The sequence below is a fragment of the Ixodes scapularis genome, unplaced genomic scaffold, assembly GCF_016920785.2.
Source record: "Ixodes scapularis isolate PalLabHiFi unplaced genomic scaffold, ASM1692078v2 PGA_scaffold4__175_contigs__length_147842914, whole genome shotgun sequence".
Lineage (NCBI taxonomy): Eukaryota > Metazoa > Arthropoda > Arachnida > Ixodida > Ixodidae > Ixodes > Ixodes scapularis.
The window spans coordinates 70,218,790-70,244,023 of record NW_024609879.1 but is presented as its reverse complement, the minus strand read 5'-3'; the positions used below and the strand labels follow the sequence as shown (position 1 = coordinate 70,244,023).

Here is a 25,234-nt window from a genome sequence, read left to right as displayed (position 1 = left end):
AATCCAAAACTATCTAAATAATCGTCACCTGTACGTCTCTATTTAAAACATGACATCTAGCAAATTGAGAACACAGCACGGTGTTCCTCAAGGCTCCATTCTAGGTTATTTAATATTTCTAGTTTACGTGAACGACATAACGATAATACCAGGCTCCCTCGAGTTAGTAATCTATGCGGATGACCAAAATGTATTTTTTAGTGGTGTGACAAAATAGTACTAAAAAAATGCTTGCAATGCCTACCTCATTAATTTATCAAATTGGTTACCAGTAAATAGATTAAAGCTAAACACCATTAAGACAAAAACATAATCAATAAACCTGTTAGTAAGCGAGACGACAGCTCTATTAACATTTTATTTGAAGACACCGTTATAGAACAAATTGCACACCAAACGTTCTTGGGCGTCTGGTAAAGCGAAGAGCTCATATAGTCCACCTATGTCAATAAACTGAAGGAACTATCTCGAGTTTTTTGTATGATATACAAAATGCAAAATTTGATACCACCTTGGCTTAAAATGACGTTATATGATTCTTTCTTTTATTGTAAGACTAGTTATGGTATGTTGGTGAGAGGCACGAACACTGCATCTAAATATAACAAACTAATCGTCCTTCGGAAAACATTCTTCGTATTTGCAAAAATTATAGAGGTAATGTAAAACATTTGAGCACTCAACCACTCTGTGTTAAATATAGACCTTTGTCCGGAAGTGCTCTTTTTAGCCTTGACCGCAAGGAGCAAAAGCGAACAATAATCTCGAACCCAGACGCTCACGGGGAGGGGGGGCTGCGTCGGCTTGCGCCGCCGGTTCCCGTTGAGGGCTTCTTTGCTGGTGTGCCGACTGCCGTTTCGCCGGCATCGGTCCTGTTTACCGCGGTATGTGAGTATAGTGCCCGTAATGTGAGAGCCGTGTGTCCATACGCCACTTTGCCGTTGTTGGTTTTCATCTAGCCGAGCCAGAAAACATCTCGCGACGAGTTGACCGCGCCGCGAGTGACGAAGAAGAAGCAAACATGGCGACGGTTTGTGCGATTGCTTTGGTGGCTCCGGTGTTGAGTGTCTTCAACGTCCTCGTGAGAAGGTTCCCCTGCCCTTCGAAGTTATTGCAAGCACCACGAAAGATGTGGAATCATCGTCTCAACTACAAATAAGCAGGCTTTCACGAGCAACAACGGTGCCGAGCAGGCGCTCGGCACATTTGTGTCAGGCTCACGCAGCCAGCGGCACAGTTGTGTTGGTTGTGTCGTCAGATGTTCAACAACGCCGAGGTATTTTCATTTATCATTTGGAATGGCTTAAAGAGTGGGAAATTAATCTATTTCGCGGATTGTTAACGCCGAGGCGAGTGCCCTCCGTTGCAGTGCCGTCGTCGCGCAAAGTGCAGAGAAAACCGGGTGGCGATGGCGGCGGTGCTCTTTGATCTTGCGCCGTCGGGTTCATGAAGTCCGGAGTAAACGTACGCGTCTGCTGGATCGGTGTTTCGGACTTCCTCAAAACTCTTTCTCACGCGCATTTTCCTTGTGAAGCTTAGTAGCTCATTACACCTCATCGTCGACTGCGCTCATTTGACTACGACGGACGAGCCTGCGTGATGTGAATTTCACTGCCTAAGATCCTTGGTGTGCTGTAACGAGACGAGGGCTAATAAAATATCACCGCGAACTTCTGAACAAACGAGCCGAAGTTTCGTCTGCTATAATAACTGATCGCCTGTCACAATATTAATCAGTAGCGTTCCTAGACTCCGCCCCCACAGGCACCGTGCTTCGTTGCCCGATAGTGTCTCCTGGTACCTCGTAGAATTCCAGCTCCCACTTCAAGTAAGTACCATCCTTTAGAACTGGCAATGAATAGTTTCGAACCCAGACGCTCGCAGTGTGTGTTTGTGTGTGTGTGTGGGGGGGGGGGGGGGGGTGGGGACGCGTGCTAACATACTCGGAGCCCTCGTTTACTCCGCTTCGCAGCGGCAGACAAGGCGCCACATTACAAAAGAAAGCTAATCCGAGCTGTCTATGTAACTAGACCCATTCGCTAGTCATTCGATGAAACGTCGTCGTCTCGTTTTCATTCGCTAAAACTGCGTTCGATCAAGTGAACGCCTCGCACTTATTTCGGCTTGGCAGAGCCGCGCTGCCGCAGAAAGGCAAGCAGATCGCGAAAATCGGTCTCAAACGTGCCACGAATGTAATGTCGTATACAAGAAGCCAACAATCAAGCATTTGAAAGCTACAAGAAAGCGGTAGCGAAATATTTACTACGCAATGAACCCGGACTGAAACGCGGATGTCAAGGGTCAGCAGACACCGAGAACATCTAAGACAAGAAAGGTTTTCCCTTATTTTCCTTGATCGAGATGGGTTCTCGAATGTTCACGACATCTTGCCTGTTGAAGAACGGGCCGCAGAGGCTTCTGGTGAAGACATCTTTCACGATGTGTCGGTGCATTCGGACAGCCTGCCGCATCCAGCTACCCAAAGCAACGCCGCCGACGCAGCCCCCCCTCCCTGCCTGCCAGTTCTTTCCGCGTGGTGGCGCGAGCGTAGATAAACATGGCGGCGCCCCGGAATGGGCGCGGACACTGGTCTATAATATATTGAGGGCAGACGAGATACATAACTTTAAATTATTTTAATGGATACACTAAAACAATCTTTGTTTTACACTGATACCCCATCCTAGTGCTTACACATTACGAGAGAGGAAACGTAGATTCCCATGCATAGGAACAAAGTATGGCAGGCCAAGTTTATTGGGGGGGGGGGGGGGGGGGGGGGTTCTGGAGTACTAAATTATTAAATTCCCCCGCTATTGGTGTTAATTTAAGTACCGTTTCCCGAGGTTCAAAAAAGACTGCGGACAAGCTCTGGTTTGCGGTGATGTATTTTCATCTATTCAAAGCATGTATATTTTATTTTTATTTTTTTCATTTTCGAAGAGACATACGTATATGAAACGTTTGTAACCTTATTTTTGGTTTTATAGCCTCAATTATGGTGTTTGTTTGGCTTGTTTCTCTTTGTTTTATAAATCCTTGTTTATAACTTCTTGTAGATATGTGATAATTGGTGTATATTTTTATTTTTATTTCTATTTTATTTTTTCTTCTCGGTTATGAAAAGCATATCGCCCAACGTTGTTTAAGTCTGCCGCTTGTGTAGTTGTTTGAGTTGCGTCATTATATTCCATGTTTTTTTCAGATATTTCTATAATGACTGCTTCTATTTGTTTTTTTCATGACAATGGCCGTCTTTTTATTTATTCTCACTGTGAATTTTTGAAAAGTTATTTCCACTGAATGAACCGCAGAGGGCGGAGCCGCTTTCAGGCATCATACCTTTATCTCTGACCCCTCTGTGGATTACTTAAATCCGCAATACAAATAAAGAGAAAAAAAAAAAGAAAAAAAATGATTACGTCGTTTCTGGTATGGGACAGTTAAGGGGTACGGAAACAAAAATTGAAATATTCAAACTTCGTTCGGAAATGTGTCTGGCATGAAGGATAATAACCATAAATGATAATCACAAGTCTGTATTTTGAACGACTGGCTATTTTTTTCGTTCCAAACGGTGCACTCGAGCAAGCGCTCGAAGAGAAGCGACCGGAGAGCGCGATGCGTCATGATATAGACCAGTGTCCGATATCCTAGCCCCCAGCGATAAAAATGGGAAATAATAATCTCAAACGCAGGCTCTTGTAAAGAGGGGGGGCTGCGCATAAAACAATATTTTTGCTTTTTACAACGCTCTTGATAGGACTAGCCGGCAGAGGAGCACGCAAAGAGGGACGGCGAATACCGACACAATAGTGTTCTAAATGCCGTTGTTTCGGACACAATGCATAGGCGTGTGTGCCCACCTATGCAATCATGGCTCGAATGACTGGCGCTGCGACCATGGGAACCGCTGAGCTGGGCGCCACTGTGGATGAGCTGGAGATGATCGAAGCCAGTCCCTCAAGGCAAGTACTCGCTGAGAAACATCCGACACCCGGACAGGAGCTGAGGACGGACTTCGCGGAAACTCCGATAGAGCATCCGTTCGCCGTGCTGGGCGCGCTGTCAACGAGCGCTGATGAGGAGAATTGCGGTGTGGAAGACGGCCACTCCGTGGGCAAAGAAAACCCGAGGACGAGGAAACCTGTTGATAGAGAGACCGACGCCGGAGGGGACGACGCTGCTAGCAGCGCAAGTGGGATTAGGGACCACGGAGGGGTCGACGGGGAGGACAACAAAGCTGGCAAGGGGGGCAAATGAAGGACGACTAAGGAAAAAGCCGAAAACTTGGTTTTCGACTATTTCTCGATTTTGACTATTTAAATAATGACTATTTCTTAAACACTGTAAAGAATGGTACGGATGCCGATGAATTTCCATTTGTGAAAAGTGTCTCTGACACAGTTTTTCTTGCCCCCACCGACACGGAGGAAGTGGCATCAGTTTTTATGAACCTTGGAAGTAGCAAAAATACTGAAATAAATGGTGTTGAAATCAGACCTCTGAAACATGTAATTAAATCGATTGCTCCTTTTTTAACACATATTTTCAATTTGGCACTTCAAAATGGCCATTTTCTTAAGAAAATGCAAGTTGCAAAGGTTACTGTTATTTTCAAGTCTGGAGATAAAAAACATCTGAAAAATTATAGACCTGTTTCTGTGTTCCCAGTGTTTTCAAATGGGCTAGAGAAAATAATACATGCCAAATTGTACACCTTCTGCGAAAAACACTCTATGCTAACATCTTGCCAGTTTGGTTTTAGAAAGGGGCATTCGACGGAACTCGCGCTATTACAACAGAAGGAACTAATTTTAAACAAAATCGAAATAAAAGTGATTACCTTGGGGGTCTTCATTGATTCTTCAAAGGCTAAACCCTCGAAATCATAAAACTCTGCTTCAAAAATTAAATGCACACGGGGTGCGAGGTGTATCCTGAACAATGATCGAGAGTTTTTTTAAATATCGGCATCAGTGTGTCGTGATCAATAGTCAGCGCTCTAGCCTAAAGAAACTGACGTCAGGGGTGCCACAGGGGAGCATCCTTGGACCCCTTCTGATTAACTTATACATCAATGATATATATAGTAAATATAGACGACAGTCCAGATTTTGTAATTTACGCCAGACGACACCAGTTTATTCTTTTCGGGGAAAGTTGTCCACCATGTTTTATGTACGGCAAATAGCGTTTTGGAGAATATAAGTAACTGGACAATCTCAAACTCTTTAGTAATTAATACAGATAACACGAATGCAATACTTTTTCGATAAAAAAATACAGTGTTTTCTTCTACTCAAGGGCTCTCTCTTCAAGGAAGAAATATTGACTTTGTACAGAATGTGAAGGTTCTTGGTGTGATATTTAATGAGTACATGAGCTGGGACGCCGAAGTACAATGCATAGCTGGCCGACTTTCAAAAGTTGTGGGCATTATTTATAAATCCCGTCATATATTACCTCTTTCGGTCTTAATTCTTCTATATAACCCCCTCTTTTAACTTTGCTATAATTACTGCTTCCTTGTTTGGGGTAGCACAACGGCTACAAATGTGCATCCCTTGCATGTTCTCCAGAAGAGAATAATTTGAATTATGTGCGATGCGGAGTTCAACGCTCACACATTACCACTTTTCAGAAACCTTCGTATAGTTCCCATTACAGAGCATTATAATTATAAACTTCTTGTAACATATCAAACGTCTGTAAGGCAAAATTAACTTGTTTTCCTTTCAATCGCGAATATGAACCGGAGAGTGCCTGCATGCATATACAGGCCGCTGTGTTGACAGATGGTCAACGCCCCGCTCGAGAACAGACCATGGCCTCCAGATGTTGCAGTACTCGTTGCCTAATGTTATAAATAGTACACATAGAGTGGGCACGGACTTGATGAGTTTGAGCAGAAAGGATATTCGTTCATTCGTTTCTCTAGTGTTATTTGTTCCTATTCTTGATGGATCCTCAGACCTGCAAAAAGTGTTCGTAATGCACGTCAGATTGTTTATTTGTTTAATGCTGTGTGTGTTGATCCTACGTAAACCTTGTTCTACGGGTCACTGGTATGTAAAATAGTTTCTCTCGTTGCTGGTGGGGAAGAGAAACTTTGTCAAGCGACAACAGTCTGCTTTCTTTTCTTCCTCCCCCTCTCTCCTGGAGAAAAACAATAAAGTGAAAGTTGAAGTTGATTCAACAGGAGCTCAAAAGTTTACAAGTTCTCATGCAAGAAAAGCAGCTGTGTTACGTGATCAGGGGTCAATTTCTTCCTCCGGGCCGTAACAATATTGCCAGCCGTCGAAAACAACTTTTCTCTTGGTACACTCGTTGCTGAAATGCCCGTGTACTTCATGGCCATCTTGCACAGCCCTGAGAAGTGTTGCTTGCCTGTTTCTTTCCAGAATGTTAGCTGGTCTTGCTCCTTACTGGAAGTGGGCTCTCAAAGGTAGCGCTCAAACTCCTCAATGTTGGCTGTTTGGGAGAAGTGTCTTCTTTCTGATGACGTGGCCAGCTTCTCAATGGTGTCGCGAAAACGGCTAATGCGCTTCTTGCGCATCAGCAGTATCCGCGACATCTGTAGACGTTGACGGTTCAGTACAGTCACTTGATGCTGCTCCTGGAGAGCTCTGCAACTCAGCTCTTGCAACCACCAAGAGCCTTGTTTCCTCGAACGTTTGAGCACAAAAGAGGTTTTTAAAACTTGATCAAAGACGGTTTCCAACGGATACCCTTCTTGCTTGTTCTGCCCTGCCAACCTTGTCCTCAAGCACTTCAGCAAGTTTCTCGCAAACTCTGAGGTGTCATCATCTGCTGGAATGCAGTCATTCAGGACCATTTGTGTTCCATGGAGAAATGGTACTACTCACAACAAAGTTGCATACGTCTGGCCACTGAGGTCTCTGGTCGCAGCCGCAATTGGTTCAGGGGCTTTGACGAGCCCGGCCACTGCTTTCCACCCCTGTGGTGTTCGGTTGGGCATAGTTGTCTCAGATGTGCGAACTCTAAACGGACGGCTTATTTCAACTGCAGAAGACGCGAGACCATGTCATGCTCACTGCTCCACCTTGTTTCGACATCTTGAATTATACCTTCTAAAACGGATAGCTCCATCCGTCGTTGGCAATCCTGCAGTCTTGCCGAAGCTTCGGCACTGTGTTTGTGATGACCAACAACAGCGCGGCACTTTTTAAAAACGGTGGGAACTCCTGCTGTTTCTTTCTTGGCATCTTGTATGGCTAGTTGCAGTGTAAGGCCCATACACTGCATAGGGAGCCAAGAAATACCTCTAAGGGCTGCACGAAAATTTCGTGCATTGTCCGTCACCACAGAGACTGCAACTTTCTGCATAGGCAGCTCCCAGTTATCTATGATTACTTGCAGGTTCCCCAGAATGTTGCAAGCAGTGTGACTCTTGATCACATGCCGGTTGTCCGACGCAAAGCTTCTCATCGAAGTTGCAAGTTAAAGGAGCGATGCAACAATTTTTGTACTGTGCACAAATACCGCTTAAATCGGATCCCTAACGTTAATGACCTATGAAACACGCGTTCGTTTTTCACCCCACGCAATAGAAGTCCCAGAAAAAAATTTAAGAAAAACGAGCGGCGTTCACCCCCTCAACTCGCAGCCAGAACAAGCGGCCACGTGATCTGGAGCCGATTATATGCCGCCAGTGTTGATCATAGCCACGCGCAGGGGTTGGCAAAGCGCAGGACACGCGCTGAGTTCCAGATATTGTTATGGCTCGGCTGTTGTCGTCGTTGCAGCGATTGGACACGGGTCACAACCCGAATGCTTCTCGAGCTAGCAATTGTCACGAGCCCAAGTCGAGTGCCCACGCAATGCTCGGGTCCAATCTGTGAACCGCATTCAAATATCGTCACTTGGGTGTACTGCGATCCCCGAGTTACGTCATCAAATTTTGCAAAGGAGAGATTGAATGAAAATGATCGCTTTTGTCCTTGAAATTATACCACAACAAAGGAGTTTCTTGGCCAATGGTGTTGCGTGTGAGTATCCTTGAGTCCGAGGTGTGCCAGTAAGCAAGTGTAGAGAGAAAAACATTCCAATTGAATATCGTTGCACAGCTCCTTTAAGTAGTGACAGGTGTGGCTGGTGTAGCTTTGTTTAGGCGTCGATGTGCACAGGTCACTTGTAAAAGAGATCGAGTCTGCCTACCTGGAAGTCCGCATGTATTCTCTCCTTGACGGCCTCAACTGTGTCTCTGTACAACTCTGGGATGATTGTCCTCGAAAATGTTGTGCGGCTAGGTATCTGGTACAACGGCTCCATGTGGTTCATCAGCTCTTCGAAACCTCGATTTTCGACAGAGCTGTATGGCTGAACGTCGAGCGCCAGCATTTGGGCAATTCTGGTGGTTGTCGCCGTTCTCTCGCGCTGCGATAGGCCCTTGCCCGACTTCAGCGCACTTTTGATGAGCGGATGCGCAACTTCTGGTCTTCCTTGCTTCCCGCTGTCTCTCAAAAACACACTGTGCAAAGAAAAATGATTATTCTTGAGATGGTTCGCAAGTGGCGTCATCGTACTCGATGGCGTTCGAAGTTTCGTTTCTCAGGTCTTGTACGTCGCCTCTTGGGTCGTGCTCTTTACAAAATGTTTCTAAATGGCACTTTTCTTGTCGCCCCTGACCTTTCTCATGTTGTCCCTGACCAAATGCAGGTCCGGCGGACCACGTTTTCCGACAGATAACGCAGATGAAATTTGGGAGCAGAAAACGTCGGCTTGGTTTCCGATTGCGAGGGACTTGGTCAACTTGACGCCTTCATGTTTTAAAAGTGGCGCAAGGTGCGTCGATACATGGGGCGCGTGCAACGTGCAACCCTTGGGAAGATCATGGCGGCACAGCGCAACACTGAGCTAGATTTCAGGCGCCATGTTCTTCCCAGAAGTGGCGCGCGGCATGTGTCTCGAGCATTTCCACAACAATTAATGGCGCCACTTTTCCCAGGAAAGAGAAACTTAGGTCAACTTGGTTTCGGATCGCCTGGTAAACGACGCGGATAGCGTGCATACATGTCTGTCTGTCTGTCTCAGGGTGAAGACATCTATTGTTGCCATGAATCTGCTAGCGCGTGACGCTCTGTCTCAATCGGTGCGTGACTTGGGTGGTAAAATGGTGTCTATGCGCTAGCCAAAGCTACGCGCTCGAGATGAGTGACACCGGATTGCACCCACTTCAAAATGCATAAAAAAACGATCGGGCGGAAAAATGGCTGAGCTGTAACAACTCAAGCACAAGCGCACCGCGTGTGTATGAAATCACTACATACGCGGACAAAGGCGTGGACGCGGAGCGCGCGGGGCGCCACCTCTATTCCACGGCAAAAGGAGGTGAGAAATTGGTTGGTTGTACGGTCGAGAGGTGGCACGAGTGCCGCTCGCGCCGACTACCCACTCCGCCAGGCCGGCACAGCCGTAGCCTTGGCGTCCGAGCGAGTGAAGAAGCGAGAAAAGAGCGGACCGATGAGCGAGAAACAAAAAGAAAGACAAAATTAGGCTGACGTCACGACAGCGTCAAGTATGTTAATAACCCACTCCGGCCGCCTAGGACGCGACATAAAGTGCCTCGATGAAATATACAGGGACGTTAACGCGACAGTACAACTTGCGCCATCTAGGGGCAAATAGGGGCAGCCCGGCAGCAGTAGAGACTGCAATTATAACGCCATGTTTTGAGGCGGTGGAAACAAGAACGCTACACTTGAGAGCAGAAAGAGCGCCCCAAAGTAACATGCATGCTAACTGCTGTACCCGTCCTAATGGCCGGAGTGGGTTATTAACATATTTTACGTCATTCTGACGTCACCCTGACTTTTGGCGGTCGTGGCGCTGTTGCGACCAACCTCCGGGCAAAACGCGAGTTGCGCGGCCGGGATACGCATGGCGCCACCATCTTTGTGCACAGAAGCACTCGCGTTGTCGGCGGAGCTCATTTCTAAAAACTAAACAAAACAATAATGAATCAAACTTCATTTAGCTCTAGTTATGACTGCATATTATTTCACAAAATACAGATTACGTATTCTTAAAAATATAACATATTTTTTTTTTTTTTTAAGTTTGTGTCGACACCACACTCTCGAAATTTTTTCTTTTTCTGTTTTTCCGCGCTTCTAAAACGAAACCGCTTCCTGTGCGCATGCGCGCTTGCGCTCCGCGCGTTCTGAAACCGGTGGACCGTTGTGTAAGCGTCCGTGGGTCTGCTCGGTGCTTTCGCGCTTTCTCTCGCCTTCGGTGCGTCAAGCGTCGGTGCCTCGATCATCGCACTGCGCGAGCCTGGCACTTTCGGGCGAGTGGAAAGCTTTTCGTGTCTTTGAACTACCTCATTGCTGCGGTTACGCAAAGTGGTGCCCAAGCAGCGTCCAGGACAAGAAGCACCCGTTCGTTCGTATCCCAACTGACGACGGTGAGTTTGAAAGTTCTCAACCCAACTGAAACTATTTCTAAGCTGATCTTCCATCCACAAATTGCACCATTTGAGGGTTTTGTACTCTTTTAGGTAATTCAATATATCGTTTTATTTTTGAAATTCACAAAATGCCACCGTGATTTCATTGCGATGCACACATTTCGGCGAGCGTTTTTACCCCGTGCTTTTGTAAATAAAGACCGTACTGAAAAAAATTAATGATATGTAGACGGCGAAATCTCCCCGCCTCTACCTCTCGTCGATTTCGTGCACAACAGTCTAGATTCCCGTCGAATAAATTGTAGTCTGTATAGAAATATTGTTATGCCACTTTTATATTCCACAGAGTTCACATATTATATTGTGTGCCTGTTTTTATTAATGTATATCGTGTAGATGCTTTGATAGCCCTGCAACTAGTTACCCATGTTTTATTTCTTTCAGAAGTGTGAATAAATATGCGGCAGGGCTGCATATTTACTTCACACAGGGTTTGCTTCTATTCATCACATATCAGAAATTATAATTATTGTATTTTCATGCCACGGAAACAAACATAGTAAAATAATTTTGTTTCGAAAGACAATTTTAAGATATTTAAAAATTTACGCATAAAATGGTAGAGTACAAACAGCACAGCTTGATCGCGAGATGTGCTATCCGTCCTCCTATGTGTAATTCTTTAGCAAGTTTTCACACTTACCAACGCACTCCCCTCAAAACAATAAAAATTCAAGTTAGCCATCTTTTTCTCGTTTGTTGCACATAAAATAGCAACATTTGCATTATGTATTTTTTCTTGGGAATCCATACAAATTCTTAAGGCAAGAAAATCACTCCAACAAGCCTCAGGGACAGGGAACCCCATTAAACGAAAGGTAATGTCTGTGGTCACTTTTTTGTGAAGTGCGTTCGATTGCTCGCCAACCTATCAAGCCGAATATGTAACCATCAGCATGCCAGGTTCCGTCATAGAGATCTATGCAGTTTTTCACGGTCAACTTCGACAGTTCGAACGGTCATGTGACCGTTTGTACTTGAAGACGCACTGAACGTAGTCCCCAGGTGGTCTGTACAACTTGACGGTTTTTCGGCGTTCATGTTGTAACAAAACAAATAAATCTTATGACCACAAGTATCCGTGAATTCATCCCAAAGTGTTTCCCGCCCAAGCAATCACGGTCCGACGGCGTCTGGTTTTCCCTTTTCACGGCACATAATTACGTTCTCGAACAAACCGAGCACACGAAAGCTGACCTTCGAACCTTTCTCGACTTTTTTGGTGCAGCTCCAATCGCGGCATTTCAACGAGAAGGCAAGGTTTTGTCTGATTACTCTCAGAACAACGCAGGAATACACGTCTCACATGGGGACTTTTGCCCACAGCCCCAGACCGGAAGTGCCTCCGACGCGCCACCACCGCGCCGTGACGTAACAGAGATGACTTCGTGTATAACCTTCTTGCTATTGACTGAGCCAAATTTATATATTGTTGCTTTAACCCTTTCACGTTGCCCCTCCCCGCTGTAATGCCTTCAGGCCTTGAGGGTACAATAAATGAAATGAGATGAACATGCCAGTGGATAGACCTATTGCTAATCGACAATGTCTGTGATGTCAAGTTACGTTATTTCTACGAATATTAATATTCCTCCGAAAAGATTTTTCGCTCTTTCGTTCAGTAGACCGACGCGGTACCCTTCCGCCACGGATGCATTATTTTGTCTTTATTATCCACACTCAGCACGTTGCGTATAAAAGTTGCTGTTGATGTCTTGGCTGACGATTGGTAATGGCGGAGCAGTTCCTCTCGTGCTTTCAGTTTATGATGTTCCGGTTAACCAAAAGCCTCCATAAAATCTGTCTTAACGCCGTCCCATAAATTTATGGCTTCTTCATGGTTGTCGAACCACCGAAGGGAAGTGTCCTTGAGGGAAAGCACAACCTCCGCGAGCTTAAATGAGTCATCCCACCCGTTGTGCTGACCCGTTCATAATTCTTTAGCCAGTCCTCCACGTCTGAGTCAGGACCTCCCGTAAATATCGGAGCGTCCCGCTGGCGGTGTTTGACGGTCACAGTGGGAAACCGAGGCCTGAACGGGTTTACTTCTTCATCAGGCATGGCGAGCGGCGCATGCACCACTGGAGGGCATGCGCCACTCCTGTGGGGCATGGCGTCCGCTACGAAGCTTGAGGTCTTGACGACGACTTCGAGAGGTAAGGAGCCACAGATTTCCGCCAATCTGTCAGGCTCTTGCTGAATTAATAAGTTTAATACAATGAAGACAGATTGGACTATGATGATGTCGCCAGTACAACCGTTGGAGCAATCGCCAGATCACACCTTGAGCGTTTCCGCTGCTGCCCGAGATGCGCGGGGCGTTTTTGCGGGGCTGTTTGGTTGAGCCACACGTCTCGTTTCTTCCTTACTGAAGTGAAAAACGAAGTGAAAACTATTTTTAAACTTTGTTATATATATATATATCCAACACGGGCACTTCACACCATCGTACGTGGTCTCCGAGGAGGATATAAACGAATATGTGCAGAAGAATGAACCGAAAAAGGCTCCGCCGTTTTTCGGCTTTCGGCGGGTTCCTGAAAACTTCAATTCTTTGATTCATTGGATTAAGTATGGTTCATTCATCAGCACATATTCGTTTATATATATATATATACATATATATATATATGTATATATAGATATATATATATATATATACAGGGTGAAACAAGGAGACGGAAGGCTCTTTAAATCGACCGGAAAATTCGGTTTCTTAACCTATCGCGCTACGACTTCGTGCAGCGTTGCCCACAGATGGTGCATTTCTTTTGTAAAATTTGCAAAGAGCGAACTTACCTGACGAAGAAGTAAAAAAAGAAAAAGGCTGAGCTGCTATGGAAACACAACGAAGCCACCGGTCTTCAAACAACACGGCGCCGTTTTGCACGGGAGACAAGAGATGGCGCAAGTGGTCGCGACGCCAACTGCCACCAACGAACGAGCACACGAAGCCGAGAGCCGCCGTAGTTAGCACACAAGGAACTGCAGTTTCTCGTTGTTACCGCGCCTGTTTTTGTTTCTGCGACTGTCGTCCCCTGCGGAACGCGCGTCGCTTGAGTCGAAAAGATTGTCTGCTAAAGACGCTGGCTCTCGGCGCCGTATGCTCGTTCGTTGGCGGCGTTCGTTGCGCCATCTCTTGTGTCCCGTGCGAAACGGCGCCGTGTTGTTTGAAGACCGGTAGCCTCGCTGTGTTTCCATGGGAGCTAAGCCTTTTTCTTTCTTTACTTCTTCCTCAGGTAAGTTCGCTCTTTGCAAATTTTACAAAAAAAAAAGCACCATCTGTGGGCAACGCTGCACAAAGTCGTAGCGCGATAGGTTAAGAAACCGAATTTTCCGGTCGATTTAAAGAGCCTACCGTCTCCTTGTGTCACCCTGTATATATATATATATATATATATATATATATATATATATATATATATATATATATATATATATATATATATATTGTCACGGGTGGGGACCAGAATAACAATAAATAAACAGGAAGAAATAAATGTTTAATGTGTCGAACTTGTGCCCAATACAAAAAGGGAAGAAAAAATAATAACAAAGCGTCGAGTTCGGCGATACAGCAGAGTCGAGCGCTGGGGCGAAAAAGTGGTCCCGGCTCGCCGCGCGGAGCGCCTTTTGTACCGGCGTGGGTTTCTGGAACATCCGGCCTAGAACGTTCGGGGCGTAGAGCATTCTTAATTGGGTGAAACGAGAAAGTTCTCGAACTTGCGAGAATGGCAAGTAGAAATAATAAATAAAAGACACTTCTCTCCCAGGAATCGAACCCCGGCTCATCGCGCGGGAAGCAAACACGATAACCCTTAGGCCACGGCCGCGCTGCCTACTTGGCAGCTGCGCGCGCTGCATTACCCCCCCCCCCCCCCACCCCCCCCCCCTTCAAAAAAGTGCATAGCCCCGATGCAACACAAAACTAAACAAAGCAGGTAAGAAGAACGGCAAGCTAAAGCGTCATTCGGAACACATAAGGTCCGCAGTCCCATCGAGCGTAGTACGCCTTCAGGCGCACGACGTAGACGACTTCAGGTCGCGGTGGGCGGCGTGATGAAGTCCGTGTACCGTCGGGCATCACCTCGTAGTTCAGATCCCCGAGTCGTCGAAGCACTCTGTAGGGTCCAAAGTAGCGCATCAAGAGTTTTTCGCTGAGACAACGGCGGCGAATCGGTGTCCACACCCACACCCTGTGTCCAGGCTGGAAGTGGACGTCCCGACGACGAAGCTTGTAGCGGCCAGTGTCGATACGTTGTTGGGCTTGAATCCAGAGTCTGGCGAGCTGACGGACTTCTTCTGCCCGTTGGGCAACCACCTGGGCGTTGTCGCTTCCGTCGACAGCCGGTACGTGGGGTAACATCGCGTCCAGCATTGTCGTCACTTTGCGACCATGAACCAGTTGAAAGGGTGTAATCCCGGTGGTCTCTTGCACGGCCGTGTTGTAGGCAAAAGTGACGTACGGCAGCACCTCGTCCCATGTCTTGCGTTCCACGTCGACGTACATGGAGATCATATCCGCGATGGTCTTGTTGAGTCTTTCCGTCAGCCTGTTGGTCTGCGGGTGGTACGTCGTGGTGCGACGATGGCTGGTGTGGCTGAGACGAAGGACTTCTTGTGTCAGCTGGGCCATGAACAAGGATCCACGGTCTGAGATCAGGACTTCGGGAGCGCCGTGCCGGAGGACGATGGATTCAATGAAAAACTTGGAAACTTCTACAGCAGTCCCAAAAGGAAGGGCTTTCGTTTCGGCGTACCGCGTTAGATAATCTGTGGCGACGATGATCCAGCGATTTCCTGACGTCGACGGCGGAAAAGGGGCAAGTAGATCCATTCCGATCTGCTGGAAAGGTGCTGTTGCCGGAGGAATTGGCTGCAGGAGTCCGGCCGGCCTCATCGGAGGTTTCTTGCGTCGCTCGCACTCGTGGCATGATCGTGCGTATAGGTGGACGGTCTTGGGGAGCTTGGGCCAGTAATACTTTTCACGGATACGGGCCAGTGTCCGGCTGTAATCAACGTGTCCGGACGTTGGGTCGTCGTGGCAGGCTTGGAAGATCTCCTCCTGAAGGTCGGTCGGGATTACCAGCAGCCATGGCGTGTTGTTGTTCCCGAAGTTCTCTTTGTAGAGCACACCTTGTCGAATGGCAAAGGTCGGCAGGGCGCGTGAAAAAACACGTGGTATGGTACTTCCGCGCCCTTCCAGGTTCTCTATCAGTGCGCGCAGCTCAGGATCGCCTCGTTGACGTAGGGCCATGTCGTTGGTGTTCACTGCGCCCAGAAAACACTCGTCGTCATCGTCGTCGCTGCTGCCGGACGGTGTTTCGACGGGAGCTCTGGACAGGCAGTCGGCGTCGCTGTGCTTGCGGCCTGATTTGTAGACCACGGTCATGTTGAACTCTTGTAGTTGGAGACTCCATCGAGCGAGGCGTCCTGACGGTTCCTTGTGGTTCGCAAACGAGCAGAGCGAGTGTTGGTCCGTGACTACACGGAACGGGCTCCCGTATAGGTATGGACGACATTTCGTGATTGCCCAGACGACCGCAAGGCATTCTTTCTCAGCCGTGGAGTAATTTCTCTCCGCCTTGGACAATGTCCGACTTCCGTAGGCGATGATTCGCTCGGTTCCTTCTTGTACTTCAACCAGTACCGCTCCAAGTCCTGCATTACTAGCGTCCGTGTGAATCTCGGTTTCCGTATCCTGATCGAAGTGTCATAGGACAGGAAGAGTCTGGAGTCTTCGCTTCAACTCGTCGAATGCCTGCTGCTGCTCCTCGGCCCATTCGAACTTCTCGGCGTCCTTCGCGAGGTTTGTGAGCGGTGCGGAACTCCTTGCGAAATCCCGAACGAAGCGTCGATAGTAGGCACAAAGTCCGAGGAATCTTCGCACGGCCTTCTTGTCTTTCGGCGCTGGGAATGCCGCGACGGCGCGAGTCTTCTCAGAGTCTGGGCGGACGCCTTCGTTACTAACCACGTGGCCTAGAAACTTCAGCTCGTCATAGGCGAACCGGCACTTTGACGGCTTGAGGATGAGCCCGGCGGTCTGTATGGCTTGGAGAACAGCTCGGAGTCGTCGCAAGTGCTTGTCGAAATCAGTTGAGAACACTACGACGTCGTCAAGGTAGACGAGACAGCTCTTCAATTTCAGGCCGGAAAGAAGTGTGTCCATTACGCGCTGGAACGTCGCCGGTGCTGTGCATAGTCCAAACGGCATCACATTAAATTCGTACAGTTTGTCCGGCGTGACGAAGGCAGTCTTCTCACGATCCCGTTCGTCGACCTCGATCTGCCAGTACCCACTCTTCAGGTCCATCGAAGAAAAGAATCGGGCGTGGCGCAGCCGGTCCAGAGTGTCGTCGATGCGTGGCAGCGGGTAGACGTCCTCTTTTGTTGCGGCGTTTAGTCGACGATAGTCCACGCAGAACCGAAGAGTCCCGTCTTTCTTTTTTACCAGGACTACCGGTGAAGCCCACGGACTGTTTGAGGGCTGGACGATGTCGTCGTCGAGCATTTCTTGGACCTGTTTCTGGATGACTTCTCTCTCTTTCACAGAGACACGATACGGTGAACGATGAGCAGGAAGTGCGTCGTCATCAGTAATAATTCGATGTTTTGCAACCGTCGTTTGGCGCACCTTTCACAACGTGGAGAAGCACTCACTGAACTCGGCAAGAAGGTTACTGAGTTGTCGTCCTTGTGGGGTAGGCAAGACTGGATCGATACGTTGTCTCGCGTGGACCCCGAAGAGATGTCTTCTGCTGTTCGGGCGATTGCGGCTGAGTCCAAGAGTTCCTCAGCTTGACCCACGGCGGTGCCTTTCGTAAGGTGCTGGACCTCCTGTCGGAAGTTTGTTACGAGTGCAACAGTGTGTCCGTCTTGCAGCTCCGCGATGTCTCTTGCGACGCCGATCCCTCTTCCTAGAAGCAACTGGAGGCTCCCCTCGAGCAGAACGTCACCGCAGAAAGCCCCGTCGATTTCGGTGGGTGCGAAAACACTGGACCGCGGCGGTAAGTTCACATGATTTGCGAGGACTCGGACCGCGGATGACGTCGCTTTAGGTTGCTCCAGCGCTGGAGCAGGTTTTCGTAGCGTCAGCCGGTTTTCTCCGAGGTCGATGACGGCGCATACTCGCAAAGAAAGTCCATTCCTAGGATAACGTCTCTCGAGCAGTCTTGCAGAACGACGAACTTGACAGGGCACGTCTCACCGTGGATCTCGACGCGAGCAGCGCAAACCTCGACTGGTGGGATTAGGTGCCCACCGGCGGTCCGTATCTGTGGGCCATCCCACGGCGTCGTCACTTTCCGAAGGCGTTGGGAGAGCCTCCCACTCAGGACGGAGTAGTCTGCTCCGGTGTCGACGAGGGCCGAAGCATCGTGCCCGTCGATAACGACCTGTAGGTTATTTTTCACCGTTGCAGGAGCGTCGCTTCGGTCTCTGGTTGTGTTTGAGTGGGGGCCCTCCGACGTTCGTGCAGGATCTTGGCGTCGGTCGCCTTCGGCAACTTCACCTACAGGGGTTACCGCGCCTAGTTTCCCCGGCGAGGAGCGAGGGGCGACAGGCTTTCACGTTGGGGTCGGTGCCTCGGCGAAGCTGGACGTCGTGGCGAAGGTGACCGGAACTCTCGGCGATACGCACGCTCGGGGGACTGAGGTCGTCGCAGGTACTCGTTGATCTCCCGAGGTCGTTCACCGTAACGGGGGCGCGGGTCGTTCGGGTGGAACCCGCGCAGCCCAAGTCGTCGGTATGGGCATTGGCGGCAGGTGTGGTTTGCTTCCCCGCAGTGGAAGCACACACGGCGTCGGTCGGGCGTTTGCCACACGTCGGTCTTCCGGGGTACGCGGCGCTCCGTGCAGGCGTACTGGACTTGGTCGTCGTGGCGTCGGTCGTGCTGCGGCGCAGGAGACTGACGTCGGGGCGGCGCGACATAGGCGCGAGTAGGAGGCGGTGGCCGTCGGGCCACTGCGGCGTAAGTTAGCCTGGGTTCTTCGGGGACTGCCACGCTGATGGCAGCCTCTGGTTGGATGGCTCTCTGCTCTTCTTCCCGCACGGCCTCGGCGATGGAGATCGAGGCGGGGCGATCAGTGTCGGGTAGAGTTTTCCGGAGCTCTTCCCGGACGATGTCCCGGACAATTTTACGAAGGTTGTCAGCGCGGATGCGGCCCTCGTCGATTCGGGACGATGCCAGCGTCGAAGAAACAGGCATGTCAGCGAGTCGGTTGTAGTGACTGGCTCGGGCTTGCAGGGCACGCTCAATGTTCGTTGCCTCGGCGACAAAATCTTCGACAGTTGTCGGAGGGCTGCGGACAAGGCCACCAAAGATGTTTTCTCTCACGCTCCGCATGAGGATTCGTAGCTTCTTCTCTTCTGTAGCCCGAGGGTCGGCGCGGGCGCTCAGGCGCAGGACGTCCTCTACGAAGCCGGTGACACTCTCGTTGGGGCCCTTGGGTTCTGGTTCGCAGTACGTCCTCGGCTGTCTCTCGGCGGTGGTGGTTCATGAATGTAGCCTTAAGATCGGTCCTGAAAATGTCCCACGACGTCAGGGAGGACTCATGATTCTCGTACCAGTGCTTGGCGGTCCCCTCAAGCGAAAAATAGACATTGTGCAGGCGCTGCTCGTCGGTCCAGCAATTGTGGCGGGCAACGTGTTCATACTGGTCAATCCAGTCTTCGACGTCTTCGTACTGCTCGCCGTGGAAGGGAGTAGCCGTCCGAGGTACAACGGGCAGGTAAACAACGGCAGGAGCGGCCGGGGTCTCCGACTGGTTGGCCATCGTCGTCCTCCTTGTTTGCTTGGTCTTGGTTGGCAGCAGTCCGTATTCCGGGTCTAGGCCGTGGATACGGCGACTTACTCGGGTCTCGGTGGTGTCTTCGTTGGGTCCTCGGGAGCTTGGGTTTGGACTCGTACTGCGGGAACTCGGAGGGGTGCGCTGCACGGACATGCGGTGCCCCGCACCTCCACCAGAATGTCACGGGTGGTGACCAGAATAACAATAAATGAACAGGAATAAATAAACGTTTAATGTGGCGAACTTGCGCCCAAAACAAAAAGGGAATAGAAAATAATAAAAATGCGTCGCGAGCGTCGAGGTCGGCGAGACAGCACAGTCGAGCGCTGGGGCGAAAAACTGATCCCGGCTCTCCACGCCTTTTGTACCGGCGTGGGTTTCTGGAACATCCGGCCTAGAACGATCGGGGCGTAGAACATTCTTAACTGGGTGAAACGAGAAAGTTCTCGAACTTGCGAGAATGACAAGTAGAAAGAATAAATAAAAGACACTTCTCTCGCAGGAATCGAACCCCAGCTCATTGCGTGGGAAACAAACACGATAACCGTTAGGCCACGGCCGCGCTGCCTACTTAGCAGCTGCGCGCGCGGCAATATATATATATATAAATATATATATATATATATATATATATATATATATATATATATATATATATATATATATATAGATAGATAGATAGATAGATAGATAGATAGATAGATAGATAGATATAGATATATGCATATTCTCCGTAAAGACTCCGCACATTAGTTAGGAAAGTGACACGACCAATCGTCAGGCATCAAATAGCTGCCATCATGCTTTCTCTTCCAATCATACGTTACTGTCGTCGGACTTGCCCCGTCACAACAAAACCCGTACGGCCACTGGACACTCGAGGCAAGCTTAACGGGAGACATTAAAGTTCATCGATGTTCACAATCTGTGTGAACATCAATGAACTTCAATCGATGAACTGGTCTTACCAACCTGAGCTTTCGAAAATTCCCAATCTTCGGAAAACAAACAGTTCACTCCTTCAACCAGCTGATCGGTAAGCGCGCACACTAAGTGTGTTTTAGGGGGATTTTCTGCTGCCCCTGGACAGATCAATCATACAGGAAGTGTTGACAGCTTTGCCTGAATGACGTAGACAAAGGCGGACACTAGCTTCACCGTGCCCGACGGTTCCCTCAAGGTTTGAGGCAGCAGGCTTTTCCGTACTACCGTTATTTCGTTAGGCGTGTCCGGTACCGCCTCGGGGCGTACATCGCCGCACGCCAGCTGAACAAACTGGGACTTCGACCTGCCCTTCTCCGAAATCGACCGCCTCACAGCAACGTGAGCGGTTAACGCTCTGTCCGTTTGCCCTTTTGGTTTAAACAAATTTGACAGCTTCTGAGACCTTTACTTACCCGCAGCGCGAAGGCAGAGTTTTGCAATGTGTCATTTCTGCTGACATGCATGGCATCTTACAGTCGCTTGGCCAGAGTTCCCGGGACACTTAAACCCTGAAAATCGCCGAGTCCCGTACTGTCTGCTGGAACGGACACCTGCTTCGTGGCGCGCCCTTTCCCTTTTGCCTGCTGATAAGTCTGTAACGCCTTCGCCCCCTCAACCGGCTCTAATGAAGTCTCACCATCGCAAAGGCGAACGTACTCCAGACCATCGGTACTCAGGCTCGCCTTAACTTGATCAGCAACCATGAGCTCAGTTACTGTCTCCTTTGTATCCGCAGCTCTTACCTGGAGGTAGCACGTGAAGTAGATCGAACGCGGGAAGTGAACAGAGCCCATATTCCATCGTTTTTTGTTTGTTTTTTTGGCTGCCCTGTCGAACCTGTCTAGGTACTCAGCTGGCGTTAGTTTGAGTTCTCTCAGCCCTTCCCCCGGGTTTAAACCTGCGTGCCGTTGATTCTCCGTTTCCGACCCAGAGGAGGATAGTCAACCACTCAATTTCTAGCTCTGTTCTGCACAAACCGATCCGCTCATCGGACTCAATCTGACGTTGCACTCTCCGAAACTCAAATTCGAGTTAGAGCCTCCGAATTCCGACCGCATTCGCTTCTCCTCCTCTCGCACCCTCTGACGCCCCCTGCCCTTGTCCAGCGGCTCCTAGTACCCTAGGAGTTCTCCACATTCAAGATGTTCTCCATGTCAGCTAACATCCGACGCGTCAAAACCATAAGTCCGGCAAACTAACATCCATGCCACCCTCGAATAGACGCATGAAATCCGACTCACCCGGCGCAAATGTTCCAGCAGTTTGACACTTATAGCCGGATGTGGCGCCCTCAGTAGTCGTTCTTGGCCTCGGCATCGGAACTCTCGATCCTTGATGTTCGTGGTTTCAGTACCGGTCCTTCAGCGTCGCTCTTCGACGACCCACGTAGTTTCTCCGTTGATGTGCAGCATGTGCCGCCTTCCACCGGCCAGGCTACTTCGATAGAACCGATCCCTGACGCTCAGGGTTGATGGTCGTGGCTTCTGTAGATCGCTCCTTTTAAGCAGTTGGCCGGCCAGGAACCTTCAACTTGACAACCTCTGTCACTGTCTTAATTCTCTAATCCTCACCGAGGCTCGCTTATCCTGTCGGCTGCGCCAGTAAAGATGGGTTGGTTTCCACGATGTTGACGTTTGGGTCATACGTGGTTGTTGTTGCGGAACCGCGAGGGTAGATAAGGTGTTCTTCGGTGACCAGGATCAGAGAAGTGCGACAGAGGATTCGTGGTCGTACAGTTCAAAACTGTTTATTTACACTATGTCTTCATGAAAACTTTTTACAAACAATATACACAGTCTCTTATCTACAAAGTAGGGGATTCCTCGTCCGACCCGTTAAGAGATCCAGATCACTGTAAAAAAAAATCGCGCTCATTCACCCGGCCGTGGGCTTTTGAGGGATTCGACCTCCTCGCCATCAGACAAGTGGTTGACCAATTGTTTTACGCCTGGTCAAAGGCACGTGGCGCTCACGGACCAGTGATCGGCACTGCCATTCGTCACCAATGCAACGGACCCTACCCTGGCTACCAGCTCCGACGAGAACTTAAAGAGTCCGCTGCATAGTTGGCCGCCGCCACCAGGGCACCTCTGCAGAAACCCGATCGGCCTTTGAAGGGGGCTCGGGACGTACCCACCCCCGCCACTATAGGAAGGACATATATGAAATGCACGCAGCCGGAGGGGAAGTTCGCTGGGGAAGACGCTTGTCCGACAAACAAAGCAACACAAAAAAACGGGCCACCGAAGAAGCAGCCTACGCACCGCTAAACAAAACGACCGTCGCCCGCAGAGAAACCAGCTGTCTTTGCCAGAGCCCTTACAAATTTCTTGTTCCATAATCCAAGTATCGAAAAGTTATATTGGGTTTTGGGGTAGGGCAATTTTCGAAGCAACAAGGTAATTGCTTTGAAAGTAGACGACAGAGAAAAGAACACTTAACAAAGCAAAATATACAAGCCTTGGCTCGAAGCAGTTTACGCAGACTGGCAACCCTTCGAATCTTGCTGGTGGCCGCCGCTTCATGATGAAAGTAGCTGTTCCTAGCTTTTTTGCTTGCAACGTTGGCAAAAAGGCATTGAGGAGGGAACCGCGTATTAAACGATGCCTCTGCCGACGAAGCAAACTTTCTCCACTGCTGCTGTTGAAGATGCGGTAAGCGACGCAATCGCAATTGTGGACTTCATGACATCAACGGCGACGGCGCGGCCATCAACTCAATCGTCGATTGCCAACAAAGACGCGACAAGCGACTCCGTCGCCAATGTTGACAGCGTCGCCAACAAAAACGCCGCAACCGACTCAATCACCTGATTACGAACCAACAAAAAAAAAAGTTGTCAGTTTGCACGAAGATACTTTCCACATATCCATTCCTCACAAACTTGAACTAGTTGGGCCATTAATTCTGGTCGCTCGTCTTGCGGTTGACGTAGTAGTCATTTAGTTTATCCACGGGGTACGAATATGAAATATCAATCAGACTTCAGGTTCACGACAAGGAATTGAGACGCGCAGAGATTCTGCTCGCGATCGCGAGGCCATACATTTTAATGGCAGCTCCTTGCGCGATCATACTGCCTAACCGCACTTCAAAGGATCGCCAAGGCAGCGTCGCATGAGTGCCAAATGAAATTTCGGAAAGGGCCGAATGGGCAATTAGTTTTGAGGTAGATTTATTTGATTCAATGTTGAAACTATATTATTCGCGAAAATATTAATCTTTCAATCATCCAAATTGTCGCTGTTTATATGTAATTTCACTGATACAAGTGCTATTCGAACAAGGACGTAGGGTTAAATTGGAGACCATATTCCAGCGTTATCTGAAAAATAGTTAATTTCTTTTCTGGCAATGTCATCATATGTACTAACCTTTTTTATAAATTTGCTGAAATACCCAGTTGATTCATCCTTAAGAAGGTTGTTGTGCCCTTGACTATAAAGCAGGTAAAGTACAAGTTGTGCTGAACCTCCAGTATATATTTCACCTGCAAAAGAGAAGGAGTAGTTGACAAAAAGATCATCTACTTGGTTCAATATTTTAGACAACTTTATATGTAAAAATGCTTTCTATCAATGATCGTTCAAACACAGCAAAACCAGGAAGGCAACAACTATTGTGTCTCATCATGTCTTCGCTTTTCTACATTTACACTAAGTGTTGTTCCATTACACTTGTGACTAGTTTTTGTTTTCAACCAGAAAAGGCATCCTTTCAAGCCTGGAATAACAGCTAAAAACACCCACGTTTAGAACTCGGCGATGAACTATTTCAGGCACTTGAAAAAATATTATTCTTATCTGAAGCGTTGAAGTGTTTTTGAAAAGAACCACCCCAATCATCTCGCTAGAGAACACATAAATAGATTATAGAAGCAAATATAATCACATGAAAGCAATATCGAGGATTACTGCATGTAACTTGGGTTGTTGTTTATCTCAGTGCGACTGCGCATTCAGGTTTTCTTTAAATGAACGCAACCCTTGCAGTTGCGTTGTTCACAGAAATGCAATGTAATTAGCCAATTGTTTGTCTATTATGAATGTATGCTTCCGATGATACATTCACCAATTTTTTTTGTTGTTTTTGTGTTTTACGTTTAGGACCTGAAAGAAAAATAAATGGTGAGATATCGGCTGGTGTCTTTCGCGCGGAAACAAGCTTGACTTGGAGCCTCAGAGGTGCAAACTTACTTTCCTGATAGCTTGCCCTATGTTGATTTATTCCTGGAAACATACGTACGTAAACATTTTTCGTCTGAGTCTTAATATTTGATTTTGCATATTGTAAGGTATGAAATAGTTACACCGTAATATATGTACGCTGGTTTCGCAAAACATTCGCCTAATGAAAATTTTCATTTTAACTCAAAAATATTGGATGGGTCTTCTCTCCAGTACAGGCATCAGGCAAACTTTAGTGATTTGGAAACGCTAGGCACATGACTTGACTAGGATATGTATTAACTGGGACAGAATATCGCGTGGAAAACACGAAATGTTGCGCTTGTCGAATGAAGTATTTCTGCAAAACCACTCAATATCAAAGAGTGTCCGTCCGCGCCAGAGGGCGCATACTATTAGAATAAATCTTTGCTAGAGAAATTTTTCAGCAATAGAGTATGTTCGATTATATCCTTTTCGTCTTTCCTCCTCATAATACAACTCTTAGTAAAGCTGTGGGGCGAGATAACAAAGGTATTAGTGGCATCGGGTAAAATAAAATATTTACACGTCTGTTTTATCTGCAAAAAGGTGTTTTGCTCTTCGCTACCACATTTTATGTCTTAATTACTTCAATATTTATGTTGCTAAACTTTTTCTTGATTGTAAATTAGACTGCCTAACCATTGTTGTTCGAGTCACAATCACATATAGCATAAGCCCAGTAAATTAAAAAAATAACCTGATATCTTCGTATTCCCGTGAAACAAACGTAACTTAAGCAGGAAGCAATTTCGCATTTA

The 25,234-nt window shown here is 48.1% G+C and overlaps 1 protein-coding gene across 1 annotated transcript in view; it reads right to left on the bottom strand.

Annotated features, from left to right (window-relative positions):
• LOC121837786 overlaps nt 1-24,504 on the bottom strand; it is an 89,060-nt gene extending 64,556 nt beyond the window's left edge. Inside the window, exons 1-2 of the mRNA XM_042293593.1 lie at nt 24,462-24,504; nt 23,640-23,755 (exon numbers count right to left, since the gene is read on the bottom strand). Coding sequence (XP_042149527.1) covers nt 23,640-23,755; nt 24,462-24,504 — 159 coding nt within the window. The remainder of the gene's footprint in view (nt 1-23,639; nt 23,756-24,461) is intronic.
• Between the last annotated feature and the right edge of the window lie 730 nt (nt 24,505-25,234).